Here is an 18661-nt window from a genome sequence, read left to right as displayed (position 1 = left end):
AAGGGAATGTAATTTACGAAACCCGCTGCCTGATTTATTTAGAGGAAACTCTAGTACAAATAATACAAAAATATGATAAATATATTGTAACAGTTTATATCAAGATAAAGAATATGTGGCATACAAAAAGTATAATATTATTAGATATTACATTTTTGTAAATGTGAAGCACTTGTGTTCTCATTACTTCTACAAATATATTGGATCGTTATATGATTCTTAGTGTATTTTGATCAGTTGATTTAGTTGATTAAATTGTGCTCAGTGTATTATCTTCTGCAGGCTGTGGGTACTGGCCGTTATTCTTGCCATTTGCCTATTCTATTGCTGTACTCGTGAGAGGGAATCAGTTCAGAGAGAGACAGAGAGAGTGCATACTGAAAGAGATAGAGGGAGAAAAGAGTGGATGCAAATATTTTTGAGAGCCCATCATACTTATATTCATAAGATGGAAAATGTTCTATTTGATACAATTTTGTAGATACAAATTCAAAAGGGATTAATGACAGACAGCTCTATTGCCTCTGGAGCGGGTTCTTGTTGCACATTCACATGGGGCATAGAATATACTAGCTTGTTCCAGAAATTGGGGTCATCTCGCTTGAGATACGTGTTCAGCACCATGTAGGAGCGCAGTTCGCTGTCGAGATCATCAAAGTTCTCCACTTCGGGGTAGAGGACCACAATGAGGCGCTTGCATCGGTCCTGGGAGGTGGCATGCAGAGCGAGGCGGAACTCCAGTCGCCCCCAAGTCGACTTCAGGAAGTGGTTCGTCATCAGGATGATGACGCGCTTCGAGTCCTTCACAGATTGGCTGATGCACTCGGGAATGGGCACCCCCACGAGCCAGTCGCGCAGATAGAAGCAGAGTCGGAACTTGTACGCGCCATTCTCCAGTCTCTCCACGAACTCTTCGATGAGCTCCTCGTCCTTGTGGGTGAATGATAGAAACGCATCGAACTTCTTCTGTTTTTCGAACTCCCGCTGGGCGGCGAGGCTCATACATACATTGTGCTCGTAGAACCAGATCAGGAGTGGCTGCTTGAAGTAAACAATCAAGTTTATAGTTGAGATTATGATCATGAAGGAAATGGCGACAGTCACATAGTGCACCAAGCCTGAAGGGCACAGATCGCTCTCATCCATTAGGTTCAGGACCTTTCCCGTTCCACCGCAGTATATATCATTTAGATTTTCAATGTACTTCGAACTTCTCACAAAGAATAGGAAGTCTTTCTCCTCGCAAGTGCAAGTCCAAGGATTCCCAGAGAGTTGGAGTTTCAGCTGCGAGTTGGCGGCTAGTCTCTTGTCGAAGAAGTCCCGCATCTGTTTGTTCAGCACCGAAATGCTATTGTTTCTTATGTCGAGAGTTATTATGTTCTCAGGAAGTTGGTCGATCTCAGTTAGTCGATTGTTGGCCAGGTATAGATGTGCCAACTTTGCATATCCGGGCAGGGAATTGGATGGCAATGATTCGAGAAAATTCCCTTCGAAGTGAAGGGTCGATTCTCCAGATATCAGCGTGGGTAATAAAGGTATTGCCTTGAGTCCTTTGGATTTGCAGTCGATAATCATCGATGGCACTGTAGAATTATCCAAACAGCAGATGCATTCCTCCGGACACGTTCCTGAAGGGAAAATATTACAACGATCCAGGGCGGCGATATACTCCAGCGGTTCCTTCTGCCTCAGAAATGAAAGGAAGGACTTTGCTCTGCAGTCGCATGTCCAGGGATTCCCCGATAGTTCGATCTTCCGCTTGGTGCTTCCCTCACGGTCTCTGAAGAAATCGACCACCTGATCGTCGAGAGTCTCCAGCTTGTTTTTTCGAAGATCCAAATGTGTGATGTTCTTAGGAATCAAGTGGAATGGAAAGTCCACTATTTGGTTCTCAAACAAATACAGTTTTCTCAGGGAAGCGTGACCCAATGATGGTTTAATGCTGGCAATTCTATTCTTATCGAGATGCAAGGTGGCATTGTAGGGTATGGAATGCGGAAGGTCAGGATAGAATTGCATATCGGAATGCGTACAGTTGATCGCGAAGTAGTCTGTGCTGCGGTTGAAGCAACAAGAGCATCCATCAGGACACTGTGCATTCAAATTATTATGTAAAAGTTGAGCTGATCTCGCCATAATTGCTTGAAGAGACATATTATGCTGAAACTCCATCGTAATATTGTCATCACAATAAATAAATGGGTTGGCCGTCTGCTTTAAATCCTTACCATCTGAAAGGGTCAGTATCAAATTATCATCGACTGGTTGGTAGAAATTTTTACCGATTTTCAATTGTATTTGTATGTCATTATATCCACTTAATGTGTTTTTTGGGAGCTCCTCTAGATCATTTCCACAGAAGTTTAGACTCGTATTTCCAATAATCGGAATGGGCAATGGTGGAATTTTCGTTCTTGAACAAATTATATCGGAAATAGAAGGATTCCAATAGTATGCACATATGCATTTATCAGGACACTTTTCTCCGTTGATTCCGACAATGAACTTGCAGTGATTACGATACACTCTACAGCAAATGATGGCTGTCAGATTCTTATAGGGTTTGTATTCATTAGCAGAAATGTAACTTAAGTTGGAGTAACCCTCAAAATATTTCATATCAATCGGTTGACTGACATTCAGATCAATTATTCCTAAGTTCTTTTGAAGAGTCTCAGACCTAAAATAAAAAAAAAGAAAACAAATGACTTTTCGAAATGGAAAACAACATTTCCTGATGTTCATGAAACAGTAGCAATTACTTTCAATAATTTTCCAAACTGTAGATCATACGAACCTTAAGAATGAGAAATCCTCTAGAACGACATTTTGGAACTCTAATACCATTAAGTTTTTCAAGTCGGTGAAAACATTTGGGGTAAGGTTTCTAATATCCATACCGTCAAAGATAAGCCATTCTAAATTTATTTTTCCTGCAAAAGTATTTTCGTTTAACCAGAATATTCTGTTTCTGTTTTTGATAGTTTCATTTAGTGATATATTCTGATCTTCTGGATTATATTTAATTTTAATCTTCTTGAGATGATTCAGGCTCATCTTAATGTATTCGTTAATTAAATCTATAAATCTTTCGGCATAAATCTTTAATTCTGTTGAGCCATTTAAATAATTGAGATTTATCTCATTTACAATAAAATCGCTCCAAGCTAAAAAATATGTCGATGCTTCTTGCACACCAAGACCTCTGAGATAATATACTCCAGGACGAAGTGTGGAGCTATGATGAGGTATTAAGACATGTAACCTCTCCAATTGGACATTAGTTTCATTGGAAACTGCGGCAAAATTCCACTCTTTGATGTCATTATTCACCAAAATGATTCTCATAAGTCCATCTTGTAACTCCAATGTATAATCGTTTGTAATGAAAGATGATCCATTTTTGTAGCACGTTCTGTCACTGTTAATGTTTTTGCACTCATCTTTACAGTATATTTCACAGTAATCCTCTCTGATGTTTTCCAAAATCTTTTGATCACTAAACGAACTTATTGCCAAGAGTATAACAAATATCCAAACTATATTCCACGACATTTTCGATGCGATCGGTATCCGAGTGTGATTCGAACTAAACAAGCCATAGAAATATTATATTTGTTTAGCCCCCAAAAAATCAATTCCCTATAGGGAATCCAACCAAAAAGAAAACAACTAAAAACCACTTTAAAATTATTATTTTTTTAAACTGCTCCCACAGCACTTTGGGGCAAATTCACTGGAGTATTAGAGCTTCATTTCATTCGATTATCTTGATAAAAAAAATGTGGCCTATGCTCCTACAATCGTGGAAGAAATACCATCCATCATTTATCAAGAATTTACTTGCAGAAACTATTTCGTCGAGTGCCATACATTTTTTATCGCGTCGTAAGACTTTTGTGGCCGTTATTCTTGGCAGAAAGACAGAATGTGAGAGGGAAAGAGAGTATGCTAACTATAGCATATAGCGATAGCCCTACGGGAAAATCATGCAGTGAGAGCGAGGGATACGTCAGCTTGGCTTTCTAGTTGTCCTGGGATCCTATAGATCCTTTAGATCCAATATTCCTGACTGTCTGGCTGTGTAAGAGCACTAATTTTGGGTTTTGTCTGTGGCAAAGCCTAAAGTCATATGGCTATAACCATTCCAAACCACAATCTGGCAATGCTAAGATAATTTATAATAAATCTGGTAGTTTTTTAATTCGAAAAATCAAGAGAAAACGAAATCAAAATGAAAGCCAGTAATGATTTAAATAAATGAAGTAAATAATTGAAATGCCACCCAGAAAATCTTTAAAAGTTTGAACTTTTTTTTTTTAATTTTAATGGAATAAATATTGGGCTGTAGGGTTGGCAGCCCTTTAACCAGCTGATGAGTATCGATATATCGCTTGGGATAGAAGGGTATTAGACGAAGAGATATCGTTAGGGAGTAAGACTTCGTCTTCTTCTATTTTTATATTTTTTAGATTCAAATATTGTATTTATAAGGATTTATTTATTTATTCAAAAGTTCCACAATTACATATTTTATTCATTTCGAAATACTCACAATTAATTAGCTATAAATCTTCTGCTGAAACTTAAGCAGCTGCATAATGATAGTACATTCCCTCGAAGGATGTGACCAGTGTTCCCACACCCTCATTCCATCGACGATTGCGGATGTCTGTGGCAGTTTATGTTTCGCTTGGATCTGACAGTTGACGGGGTCCTGTCAAACGAATATTGTCGTTTTCAATTTTCGGCAGGAGGACGAGGCACGGCCAAGCAAAATGTCAAGCATAGGTGGATATTTATGGCATGAGATGGTGCTGAAGGGAAAAATTATCGAAACATTGCGATCGTATTTCTTGAGCTCGTTATAGTAAGGGACGAGTAAGGGACAATTTTATATGCTTCATTCAGTCTTGTATAATGAGTTGCAAGTCGATGTTAAAGCTGTCCCTATGATGTCCGGACTGCTGCTCCTGCTGCTCCTGCTGCTGCTTCTTCTGCTGTTGATTATCCCTTGACAGGGCATCAAATGCGAAAACGACCGCCCAATTTACATACAATGCACATCAATCGAATGGCAACAGCAGCAGCAACAACATCAAGTACTGCTACTGCTACTGCTACTGTCACTGTCACTGCCATTTACCCTGCCACTGCCACTGCCACAGCCACTGAGAGCACCTTTGTGGCATCATCAGTTCTCTGTTTTTTTTTTTTTTTTTTTTGTATTCCTTTGCCTTTTGCCCCTATCTCTGTCTGGGGCTATGCCTTTTGGGCCACGGCAATCAAGCGTACTTGTTGTCCAACCAACAACAACAACCGGCAACCGACCAGCCATCCATCGGATCCATCCTTCCAGCCAACCAACAACTTCAGCGGCCATGACACAAAGATTGACAGCATGTCGTCGCTGTTTGGAAGCCTGATTGACATGAGTAATCAAGCAGCCGAAATGTGCCCACAAAACGCAGCCAGAAATGACACTGACAACGAAACCCAACGAACCCCAAGCAACCACGAAAGTTGCGTTTCGCAGCCAGCCCTCCGCCGAGTCCTCTTTGACTGACAACAGAGCCACAGAGCCGTAGCCGTATACTGACCAGCGACCAACGACCAGCGACAGTCGGCACCCGGTACATAGGATGTCAGAAGTGATGAGGCATCGGATCGACTTATAAATGCATAAAGCAAAGGCCTACTACCATAATAAGAATCAATTAGACCGACCTTCTTGTGGTAGAATTTTAGCCATAATATTTGAACAAAGGACAGCTTAGAGGATGCATAAATGAATGGATATAACTATTTTTAGACCACTCAAAGGAACCAGATCAAAGAAAATATAAATTTTAAACAAAATTTAAAGACAACTCGAAATCTAGTCTTAAAAAAATTAAAATTTATGGGCATTACTTGTCTCAAAAATATATATAATATACATACATATATCCTGAATAATTGTTCATTCCTGTGGGAAATTCTCATCAACCAATTATCAGATTTTCAGCTAATTCACGCATCAAATGCAAATTATACGAAAAAAAAAAACAAGAATAAAATTGCTTTCAGCTCCCCTTTTTGGATTCTATATCCACTTTCACAAATCCTTACACAAACAGAACGAATATCCATCCCATTGTCAAGTTGAAAGCGGCCTTTGATGAAGGCGACACGACATTGACAGACCGGTAGCCGATTGACTACTGACAGCCAGACAGAAGGACAGACAACAGACGACAGACGGTAGCTCCATGAGGATCGGGATCAAGGAGAATAAAGAAGACGGCGATCTGGTGATCTGGCCAAAAAGAAGACAAGCTTCAGGAGGGGAACAGAGAGAGAGAGACGGGAGAGACAGGAGAGACAGAGAACTGCAAACTGCAATTCTGATGACTTTTTGTCAGGCCTGATTGACGTCAACGACTCAACGACGTTTGTCAGGCATATAAATCTTTTGGCTCGTTTGTTGGCTGTTCTTGGATGTGGATAACCCATCCTCATCCTCATCCGCAATCCCCAAAGCCAGCCAAAAGGGGGATTATAATGCCCGACAACGACAGCGATGCGATGCATAAACAATGCCACTTTAAATTGGCAATTGTTGCGACAGTAAATTTTACAATGAATTACTACATTGGGCATTCTTTCTTTCCCTTTTTTTTTCTTTTTTTTTTAGGGTCGACCGTCAGATATAATTGCAGGCCACGCCGGGGCGCAAAAAGAAAAGCAATCGGCCTGAACTTGAACTGCAGCTCAAATTGGGGCGTAACTAAAGACCGATTTAGTTGTAGGTTTTTTTTTTTTTTCGAAAGTTACAAACACTTTTACGCTCCCCAGACGGGCAGGGTATAAAAGCACCAACTATCACTGGATTTTAGTACAGTTCACTTTGGTTTGGTGTTCGGACAACAGTAGTCTCTAGCTTAGATCAACTCATAAACTAGCTAAAGTACCATGGCCCAGACGGTAAGAGCATATCCTGTGGTGGTTTTCATCAGCTTTAATCCCTAATTCGAATTATTTTTTTAGTTTTTCATTGTTGTTGTCCTGTTGGGCCTTGCGGCCATTCGGGCAGCTCCTTTTCACGGTCACGACCACCATCAGGGTGGTGCCTCGAGTCATGCCTCGGTGCATTTGACATCGCATGACGATCATCAGGGACATCATGAGGAGGCTCATCACGACGATCATCATGATTCGCATGCCGAATACGACTTCAACTACGGCGTCAAGGATCACAAAACGGGCGATGTGAAGGGGCACAGTGAATCACGTCACGGCCATAAGGTTACCGGACACTATGAGTTGATAGACGCCGACGGACACAAGCGCACTGTCCACTATACTGCTGACAAGCACAACGGCTTCCAGGCCCATGTCCAGCGCGAGAAGCTCTACGATCATCATCAGGTGGCCGTCGAGCAGCACGGACATGGACACGGACACGGTCATGGCAGCGGCTATGAGGGCGGTCACGTTGAGTTCGAGGAGCATTCCGCTCAGTCCGGACATGGTCATGAGGAGTACAGTCACGGCCATGAGGGTTACAGTCACGGGCATGGCCATAGCGGCGGCGGCGGCGGCGGCTCTCATACCAGTGGCTACTCTCTAAAGCAGGAGCACGGCCATGGACACGGACACGGAATCTCTCATGGACATGGCTATCATTGAGAATTTTTCATCAATCTTTGAACCAAAAAATATTTGTTGTTATATGTATACCAAAATAAAATCAGGCAAACCATTTCCAAAGTAAATGAAATTAGAGCGATTTTTTGTAAAGGGATTCAATATTCTATAGGAAACCATTCTAGAACTTTCGACTCTGAGATACATTTTATGGATAGATATCATACTTTTTGGCTTTCCTTTGGAAGCCCATAACTACCTCAATTCTTGGGCAAATAATAAAATATAATTCACTAAACACAACAAATCGACAATGAAAAAATATCCCCATTAATCATATATTTGCCACAAAAAAAAAGGTGGCAAAAAATAATAGCCACTGCAATTTTCGCACTATATCTTATAGAAAGTGCGTGCCGTACAAACGCACATGAAACGTATACAAATAATAAATTACCCTACACCCGGATACCCGTAACACCGGATTCAGGGTCGTCTCTCGGGTCGAGAAGGGATTTTCGTGGAGCGTTTATTATGCGAACAATAAACGCGGAGCGGGGCACAGCGGCGACATAAATTAAATTTATGATGCTTATAAATATTCCACAGTCATTTGTAAAACAGCAACAAAAACGAGGGCAACAGGATAACGCCAGGATGTGCGCCGAGGCGGTTGTCTGTTCAACAAATTGTAGCCACACGAGAGAAAGGGAGAGAGAGAGAGAGAGAGAGAGAGAGCTAGAGAGATACTCGTAAATATATTTGATTTATGGGCATGCGACGATGAATAAAGGACTTGCCAAAAATCCACAAAAAATACTCCAATTGCCGCCACGGAAAGTGAAAAGAAATCGCATATAAAAATAAATATGTAACTCGTATTCCATGCAGGAATTGATGATAAAAGTTTTCAGGCACCTGAAAACTGCAATTTATGGACCAGCCGCAAGGAAAATGATTTATCATCGACGGGGCATACAAAATCTTCCTATCTCAAAAGCGTACGATACAAATTACAGGCCGATGGTCGGCCCTTTTGGGTTATTGAATATCATTCACGTTATTAATCTGCTTTCAGATGCCCATTAAATGTAAGAGACTATAAATAAATGCAGTAAATATTAGAAGAATAATTTGCAGGATTAATAGTGGTAAGGTACGAAAGGTTTCTGAGATACATTCAAGTGTCAGACTTCGTTTCTTATCATAGTACCAACCCAGAAATATAATCAAAAGAATATTTTAGAGGGAATCCAGCTTAAACGACTGAATGACAGGTGGAAGATCTTGTTTTATTTTATTCATCATAGTGTCACGGCACGTGTGCCGCGATTTTTTCAATTTCGATTGGTCTTAGTTCCTGTTGTAAATATTTTCTTGTTTAGTTAATTGATTTTTCTTCCATTTCGAAGGATAGAAAATGTAATTGAAATTGATTTTTCGTTCCATTTGCGTAACTCAATCGATAAAACGCTTAAGCCAATGGACATTCTATAATTATTTAGCTTGCATTTTAATTTCCTTTATTCGCAGAGCCCTCAATCATTACGAGGTAGACATTTAATTAGCTTAACCGTGGAATTTACATGTCACCTAATGCAATTGAATCATAAATTCAGTGCCCGGGACGGCGACGTCGACAGTGCCATGGCATGGAAAATTAATTTCAAATTAATTAAGCTTGGCCCAGCCGAAGGGAATGTGAATGAATGAATACCTTGTTGTGGAATCAGATCGTAAATAAAGTTGATTACGATTTATTTGAAACGAAATCCGAACAAAAACGAAAAAGCTTTTTTAGAAAACCAAAAAATAAAATAAAAACCAAACGCGCTGATCAATTTGCAATGCAAATTATATTTGTGTGCCATAGTCGTGCATAAAAATTAAGTAAATATATATTTTATGTTTCACTTGTCGTCGTTTAATGCCATAAAAATGGGTATGTGTCTTATTAACTGATGAGGCTGTCGTCTGTGCACAAAAAACCGGTGCGGCACCAAGCCAAGATCCCAAATACCCCCAATCCGTTAACCGTCTTGGGGCCGTGGTGCCATTAATTTCGGAATCGTAAAGCCCACAATATGTCAAATGAGACCACACAGCGTCGTAAAATTCAATGTTTATGGCTGCTCGCCTCCGATTCGGTATACTCCGTAGTATGAATATTTTTTTTTTAGTTTTTTTTTAAGCTCAACTTTTGGTTTTGGCTTTTGGGGGCTTTGAATTTCGTTATCAAAAGTGTCGCGTCGCTTTTAATGGGTTTTGCTTTAGGTGGCTGCCTTGTTGCGTGTTTCGGTTTTTTAAACGCTTGCCACAAAATTAAGCGTAACTTATTTGTCAAGTTTCTTCTTCGCCTCGTTTCTGTTTTCGGGGGGAAAACATTAACAAACGTGATTCGGTAGTAGATTGCTGACCAAGCCGAATAAAAACAACAACAAATAAATGCGATAAATATACATACATCTTTGGAATAATTTGTTGGGGTAGGATTTTAGTGGTTTGGTAATACAAAAATCACAACTATTTTCTTATACGTTTAAGCAATTACACATATTTCGATTTTTGTATCTTATGATCTTAGGGGAATGATATGCATTCAATTTGAAATCAAAGCTTGATTTCTTTAAAAAAATACTAATATTCTTGGCATTTTGGTGGATTATTGGCCATTCACTTATGGGCAAATTGTGCCGTAATCTTCCCTAGGGCAACCAGGCTTGGAGGTGTTTTAAAAATCTAAAAAATACTGTAGTTATCGAAAAATATATTTTTTTTATTCAAACAATTTTATTTAAAATTTTTTTATTAAAAAATGGGGAATTGTCCAAACACCCAAAATAATATAATACATAAATTAAATAAAAATTATTTACCTTTATCGTTCCTTTGTTTTAGACTTTGCACTAAAAATATAAAAAAAAGGAAAAATATATGAAACATTCAATTAAAAACTTATATAATAAATATAGTAAAATACAAATATATAATAAAATTAAAAAAATATAATAAAATAGAATCAATAAATTATTAAAACTTCAATTAATTTCTTAGAACAAATTATTAATTTGAAATAAAAAATAAAATTAAAATATATACACAAAAATACAAATTAAATAAAGGGTAAATAATTTAAAAAAATAATTCAACCTCCAATGTGAAATAAAAAATACAAAAAAAACTATATAGAAACTAAAATAAATCAAATAAAAAAATGAATAAATAAAATACAAAAAATATATAAAAACTAACATAAATCAAATAAAATAGTGAATAAATAAAATACAAAAAAAAATATAGAAACTAAAATAAATCAAATAAAATAGTGAATAAATAAAATTAAAAAAAAAAAACAAAAAACAATTAAATTCCGGGAATTAATTACCAATTCGAAAACCCCCAATCGAGAGCAATATATGTACATACATATGTATGTATGTACCTGCAACATGTGCTCATGTGTTCCTTCCAAAAACCGAATTGCAGTGGCAATTTTTATATATGTTTGTACGTACATTTTGGAAAACGAAATATCAATAAATATTTTGCTAATTACACCACAGAGTGATTATTTAAGCCTGACTATGGGTCTGGGGCTGCCGGGGCTGCTGCTGCTGCTGCAATTCAGATTGTAACAGATGCCCCATGGCATCCATAATAATGTTAAATGCTTTATAATAACCATAAATGTTTGAAATGTATGTGCCAAATGGCTTTTGGTGGCACATCCAACCGCACCACAGAAGTCCAGTCCCGGTCCCAGTCCCAGTCGCAGTCCCCCTCCGAGTCCGAGTCGCAATCCCAGTCCATCGTCCGTGGCAGAGTCCGTCCCCTCCATCCGTGGCAGTATAACCAGTCGCTAAATCCAGCTGCGCCTCTCGACAGCCGGCACAGTGAGAGGTCCATTGCGTGGCGTTGGCTGTGCGGGCCGTGGCGGGCCCATGGAAATTGTTTATGAACATTTTCTGTCTGTGTCTGAATTTAACTGATTTTTAATGTGTGCCCCCACACAGCCCCCCGCCCCCGCCCCCCCGTGAGAGGTGGCTTGTGGGCGTCGGTCGCCGGTGGAGAGATGGAGTTTGAGGTCGACATATAACGCCATTTGGTATTAGCCAATTTGTGGCAGTTTATTGGTGGAAAACGTTTTGGCATGATTGGCTGCTGGCTACTGTTTAATAAACTCATTGATTTATGGCTAATTAAATTTTGTTTGGCTATATTCATTTAAGCCATTTTACATGCGGCAACAAAATTCCTCAATGGGTCAATGCTACAGAGATTTCAGTCCAACAACAACAACAACAACAAAAATAATATAATCAAGCAACTAAATAACTAACTAAACGAGTGAATGGCGCAGAGTCGAGTGGAGTGGAGTGGAGTGGATATCAATGATTAATGATCAACAAATTGGGTTGACTGGTAAATGGAATTTTTTTCTTCTCTTTTTTCTTTAGAGCCATGGCCATGAAAATTGAGAACCCGCAACGCCCCAAGCTGTCAGTTATACATCACGATTGATGGATGTGCCCCACCGACAGCCACAGAGAGAGAGACAGAGAGAGAGTAGAGAAGCTACCATCCACTCATCAGCGGCAGCGGCAGCGTCAGTATTCATTATCCATCCGCAAAGTCTAGCCTCGGGTAGAGCCCCCCCCACCATCTATATATGGGCTGTAAGTATAAATCGTGCAAAATGATCTTCACTTCTCTCTGGGGTGTTACCCACACATAGGCGCAACAGCTTTTCGTTGCTTTTGGGGCTTATCCCAAAATTGTAATCAACTTAATAATGGCCTCTGTACGCCTTAATGCTGATTATGGGCTTTGTTTTCGAAAGATGCCTGCACCCGGTACGCACTGTAATTACACTCATGTTGTGCACTGTATGTACGAGTAGTGCTGTTTGGCTAACGGGCAAAAACTCAGTCACTGGCTTACTTTCGCTTTGACACCAGTTGGGCAGCATGTTGCAAGGCTGCCAGCACTTCAGAATGTTCCGCAACCATAAATGGATTCAGGCAGGAAACAGAAGATTTTTTAATACAAATTTCGTATGTTAATTAATACAAAAAAAATGCATAAAACAAAACCAAATCAATGAGAAAAAAAATATTTAAATACATGTATAGACAACAAATTTTTTACTTAAAAAAATTGTCCTGTTTTATGTATGTATTTCTTCAATTTTGTATACAAATATTTTTTTTTCTTAAAAAAAATTTTTTTTTATAATTTTTTGTAGTTTTATTGTATTATATTTTTTATTTTTGCTTATAAAATCATATCAAATACATAATACTAATTTAGTTGTTTACTGTTACTGGAAGTATTATGTATTTCTTAAATTTTTAGTCATATTTTTTTGTATTAAAATATTTAATTTTTTATTTTCCTCAATAAGTTTTTTTTAATCATTTTTTTTAAATTTTGTTTGATTATATTTTTGATTTCTTGCTTAGAAAATCATATCCAATTATGTATGTTGCTTACTGTTACTGGGAGTCACAGGAAAAATTACAAAGATTAAAAAACAAATATATGCGTGCCATCAAGTTTGAAGAATTTGTTAAATGAGTTATTTTTTGTACTTTTCGAACAAAATAATAATACTAATAAAAAAGAAAAAACAAATACTGAAAACAAATCCAGATCAATGAGAAATGTTATGTAAATACATGTAATATATCTTTTACTTAAAAAAAGCTCTCCTGTTTTATGTATTTCATCAATTTTTAGTCATATTTGTATTAAAATATTTAATTTTGTATTTTTTTAATAAGTTTTTTATTAAATATTTTTTCTTAATTTTATTGTATTATATTTTTTATTTTTGCTTATAAAATCATATAAAATACATAATACAAATTATGTTGTTTACTATTACTGGGAGTCACAGAAAAAATTACAAAGATTTAAAAAAAAAAGTGTGTCATCAACTTTGAAGAATTTGTTAAACGAGTTATTTTTTGTACTTTTCGAAAATCAATCAATGCCTAAATGACTCATTAAATTTATAAATAATTTCCCAAAATTAATGATTTTTGCTTATGCAATATTGCAATATTGCCCTCTGGTGCTATTTTTATATAGCATTATCTGGAAATCAAAATTAATTTCCAATATGATTGATTTGTTTTACACACAAGAAACGGAGAGAAACCAAAAGGCAAGAAATGACTTTTGTCCAGTCAATGGCAATAAATCATTGAGACAAAAACGTGAAAACGCCGCGCGGCACACACATTAGTCAAAGCCAAAGAGTCGGTTATTGGCCAAAAACGCATAAACATTTTACAGCGCCAACAATTAACTAAAAAAAATAAAATAAAACATAAAAGAGTAGGCAGCGGCACACACACACAGAGAGATAGAGAGAGAAAGAGAGAGAGAGAGCCATGAACCATGAAAAATCTCTCGCACAAATGATTAATGAACGTCACAAAAAGCATTTTGGGAAAGTTACATAAATTAACACATGTCTTTACCATAATGAGTCAACGGCAGCGATTGGGCCAAGAGTAAGAGGCCCCCAAAGGCACTCAAAAGTATTTAATATAATTAATGTGTCTGTTGATTATGGCTTTTGGTGGCCTTTTTGGTTTTGTTTGCCTCCAGACACTGTCTCTGGATATCAATTTTCCATCAATTTTGAGGCTGAGGAACATTCAAATTCAATTAATAATGACTAGAACAAATTATGTGGTATCACTGGTGGAATCTAAGCAGAAATTATAGTTGAGAGACAGGGGCAAAGATTAAAATAAAATTAAAAATAAATTTACAAAACAATTTTCTTGAAATTAAATTGTCTTTTATAGAAAAATCATCTGTTAGTGGCAGCAAAAATGTGTTAAAAGCGTCTTTGAAACTTCCATAATTGAACCAGTCACTGAATACAATCATATAAATCAATCCACAAACCAATCCACTCACCACTCGACCACCTCCAAGATCCCAAAAAAAAAACTTCAGTCTGTCACAATTTTTTTTTTTTTTTTGGGACAGTAAAATGAACACACAGTGGAGCCAAAAAAAAAAAGGGGCAACATTCTGGTCATGACAGGATTCAGGACAAAGCCAGACAGTGGCCGGGGGGGGACGGTGGGGACGGTGGGGGGACACTCTCATAATTGTTGTTGCAGTGCGTTTGTTGGCGGAAAAAAACAAAAGCCACGCAGCAAGTTCCAAGTTCATTCAATTGGTTTGTCGGCAATAAAAAAAAAAACAAACAAAAAAAAAGGGAAGAGGCAAGAATGTGTGGCACATGTGGCCCCAGGACACACTCATCCCAGAGCCAGGGAATGGGCCACCGCCACGGCCCAGAGTCAGACACTAATTCGATCTGATAATCATGGACTCTCCCGCCAAAGGGCATGAATTGTAATTTCCTCTTTCGCGGAATTAACTGTCGGTCTCCGTACCCGTCCCCCACCCCGTCCCCCTCCACGGCCCCCTCCCCGTACACCTCCCCATCCCCGTCCCCGTCCCTGTATCTGTTTCTCTTTTTGTCCCTGTCGCCGTCGTCGGTTTGGCTTTGTTGTTGCCAATGATTTTTTTTTAATATCCTTTTTTGTTTTGTTTTTCTCTTTGAAATGGTTTTGTTTTTTATATCATTGTTTTCTTGTATTTATGTGTCATATTTATTTATTTAAAACATTGCGCTTTTGTTTTTATTTTACTCCCTTTTTCAACAGTCTCCCATTCATATGCATTCGACTGCAGGGTTTTTTTATTTTTTTCTTTTTGTTTGCTGATGATTTTTTTTTTTTCCTGCCTAGTTTCCTTTGATGTTTTGTGGTCTTAAGGAAAGTCCCTAATTTGAAAATAACACATTTGATTGGGAGGAAAATATATTAATGAGACATCTTTGTTATGTAAGCAGAAAAGAGTACTTTTGAAGTATGTTTTTTAAACATAAAACACTCAAACACTCGTTGCGCCAGAGAACAGCGAAGACGAACAATTCGAAAAATATATCGATGAAAACACACATAAATCATTAAAACAAACACATCCACAAAAAATAGTTGGATCCCCATAGGATTAGAAAAGACTCATGGGAAAAGTAAATATTTTATATTTTTGCAGCACATTTCGGCACGATTCTGTAGGATTACGGATTAATAATATTTGTTATAAGATAAAACCCGCTTCCTGATTTACTTAGAGGAAACTCTAGTACAAATAATACAAAAATATGATAAATATACTGAAACTGTTTATATCAAGATAAAGAATATGTGGCATACAAAAAGTATAATATTATTAGATATTACATTTTTGAAAATGTGAATTTTAATTGAAGCACATGTGTTCTGATTACTTGTACAAATATATTGGAACGTTTTTTGATTCTTAGTGTACTTTGATCAGTTGATTTAGTTGATTAAATTGTGCTCAGTGTATTATCTTCTGCAGGCTGTGGGTACTGGCCGTTATTCTTGACATTTGCCTATTCTATTGCTGTACTCGTGAGAGGGAATCAGTTCAGAGAGAGACAGAGAGAGTGCATACTGAAAGAGATATAGGGAGAAAAGAGTGGATGCAAATATTTGTGAGAGCCCATCATACTTATATTCATAAGATGGCAAATGTTCTATTTGATACAATTTTGTAGATACAAATTCAAAAGGGATTAATGACAGACAGCTCTATTGCCTCTGGAGCGGGTTCTTCTTCCACATTGATATGAGGCATAGAATATACTAGCTTGTTCCAGAAATTGGGGTCATCTCGCTTGAGATACGTGTTCAGCACCATGTAGGAGCGCAGTTCGCTGTCGAGATCATCAAAGTTCTCCACTTCGGGGTAGAGGACCACAATGAGGCGCTTGCATCGGTCCTGGGAGGTGGCATGCAGAGCGAGGCGGAACTCCAGTCGCCCCCAAGTCGACTTCAGGAAGTGGTTCGTCATCAGGATGATGACGCGCTTCGAGTCCTTCACAGATTGGCTGATGCACTCGGGAATGGGCACCCCCACGAGCCAGTCGCGCAGATAGAAGCAGAGTCGGAACTTGTACGCGCCATTCTCCAGTCTCTCCACGAACTCTTCGATGAGCTCCTCGTCCTTGTGGGTGAATGATAGAAACGCATCGAACTTCTTCTGTTTTTCGAACTCCCGCTGGGCGGCGAGGCTCATACATACATTGTGCTCGTAGAACCAGATCAGGAGTGGCTGCTTGAAGTAAACAATCAAGTTTATAGTTGAGATTATTATCATGAAGGAAATGGCGACAGTCACATAGTGCACCAGGCCTGAAGGGCATAGATCGCTCTCATCCATTAGGTTCAGGACCTTTCCCGTTCCACCGCAGTATATATCATTTAGATTTTCAATGTACTTCGAACTTCTCACAAAGAATAGGAAGTCTTTCTCCTCGCAAGTGCAAGTCCAAGGATTCCCAGAGAGTTGGAGTTTCAGCTGCGAGTTGGCGGCTAGTCTCTTGTCGAAGAAGTCCCGCATCTGCTTGTTCAGCAACGAAATGCTATTGTTTCTTATGTCGAGAGTTATTATGTTCTCAGGAAGTTGGTCGATCTCAGTTAGTCGATTGTTGGCCAGGTATAGATGTGCCAACTTTGCATATCCGGGCAGGGAATTGGATGGCAATGTTTCGAGATAGTTTCCTTCGAAGTGAAGGGTGGATTGTCCAGATGTCAGCGTGGGTAATGGAGGTATTGCCTTGAGTCCTTTGGATTTGCAGTCGATAATCATCGAAGGCACTGTAGAATTATCCAAACAGCAGATGCATTCCTCCGGACACGTTCCTGAAGGGAAGATATTACAACGATCCAGGGCGGCGATATACTCCAGCGGTTCCTTCTGCCTCAGAAATGAAAGGAAGGACTTTGCCCTGCAGTCGCATGTCCAGGGATTCCCCGATAGTTCGATCTTCCGCTTGGTGCTTCCCCCACGGTCTCTGAAGAAATCGACCACCTGATCGTCGAGAGCCTCCAGCTTGTTTTTTCGAAGATCCAAATGTGTGATGTTCTTGGGAATCAAGTGGAATGGAAAGTCCACTATTTGGTTCTCAAACAAATACAGTTTTCTCAGGGAAGCGTGACCCAATGATGGTTTAATGCTGGCAATTCTATTCTTATCGAGATGCAAGGTGGCATTGTAGGGTATGGAATGCGGAAGGTCAGGATAGAATTGCATATCGGAATGCGTACAGTTGATCGCGAAGTAGTCTGTGCTGCGGTTGAAGCAACAAGAGCATCCATCAGGACACTGTGCATTCAAATTATTATGTAAAAGTTGGGCTGATCTCGCCAGAATTGCTTGAAGAGGCATATTATGCTGAAACTCCATCGTAATATTGTCATCACAATAAATAAATGGGTTGGCCGTCTGCTTTAAATCCTTACCATCTGAAAGGGTCAGTATCAAATTACTATCGACTGGTTGGTCGAAATTTTTACCGATTTTCAAAGCAAACAGTATTTTTGGCAGTCGATCCATTTTAAGACTCGTTAATCTATCATCGGATACATTTAATTTTTGTATGTCATTATATCCACTTAATGTGTTTTTTGGGAGCTCCTCTAGATCATTTCCACAGAAGTTTAGACTCGTATTTCCAATAATCGGAATGGGCAATGGTGGAATTTTCGTTCTTGAACAAATTATATCGAAAATAGAAGGATTCCAATAGTATGCACATATGCATTTATCAGGACACTTTTCTCCGTTGATTCCGACAATGAACTTGCAGTGATTACGATACACTCTACAGCAAATGATGGCTGTCAGATTCTTATAGGGTTTGTATTCATTAGCAGAAATGTAACTTAAGTTGGAGTAACCCTCAAAATATTTCATATCAATCGTTTGACTGACATTCAGATCAATTATTCCTAAGGTCTTTTGAAGAGTCTCAGACCTAAAATAAAAAAAAAAGAAAACAAATGACTTTTCGAAATGGAAAACAACATTTCCTGATGTTCATGAAACAGTAGCAATTACTTTCAATAATTTTCCAAACTGTAGATCATACGAACCTTAAGAATGAGAAATCCTCTAGAACGACATT

General features: G+C 38.4%; 2 protein-coding genes across 6 annotated transcripts; one reads left to right on the top strand and one right to left on the bottom strand.

Annotated features, from left to right (window-relative positions):
- Positions 1-413: 413 nt before the first annotated feature.
- On the bottom strand, positions 414-18469 carry LOC6903516 (protein toll-like). Of its 5 annotated transcripts, none has more exons than XM_033379595.1 (2): positions 18136-18469; positions 414-2304 (listed from the first exon to the last, which is right to left on the bottom strand). In XM_033379595.1, exons 1-2 carry the CDS (start codon positions 18448-18450, stop codon positions 490-492), a joined length of 2130 nt encoding a protein of 709 aa, XP_033235486.1. In that variant the 5' UTR covers positions 18451-18469; the 3' UTR covers positions 414-489. The 5 variants fall into 5 exon arrangements, with proteins under 5 accessions (XP_033235486.1, XP_033235485.1, XP_033235488.1 ...); XM_033379594.1 differs by lacking the exon at positions 18136-18469 and having other exon boundaries at positions 414-2231; positions 2283-2684; XM_033379597.1 differs by lacking the exon at positions 18136-18469 and having other exon boundaries at positions 414-2223; positions 2283-2684.
- On the top strand, positions 6803-7750 carry Cpr35B (Cuticular protein 35B). Its single transcript, XM_001357343.2, has 2 exons — positions 6803-6966; positions 7030-7750. Exons 1-2 carry the CDS (start codon positions 6955-6957, stop codon positions 7669-7671), a joined length of 654 nt encoding a protein of 217 aa, XP_001357379.2. The 5' UTR covers positions 6803-6954; the 3' UTR covers positions 7672-7750.
- Positions 18470-18661: the final 192 nt, after the last annotated feature.

The sequence above is a fragment of the Drosophila pseudoobscura genome, chromosome 4, assembly GCF_009870125.1.
Source record: "Drosophila pseudoobscura strain MV-25-SWS-2005 chromosome 4, UCI_Dpse_MV25, whole genome shotgun sequence".
Taxonomy (NCBI): Eukaryota; Metazoa; Arthropoda; class Insecta; order Diptera; family Drosophilidae; genus Drosophila; species Drosophila pseudoobscura.
The sequence above is the reverse complement of the archived record's forward strand: the minus strand, read 5'-3'. Positions and strand labels throughout refer to the sequence as shown.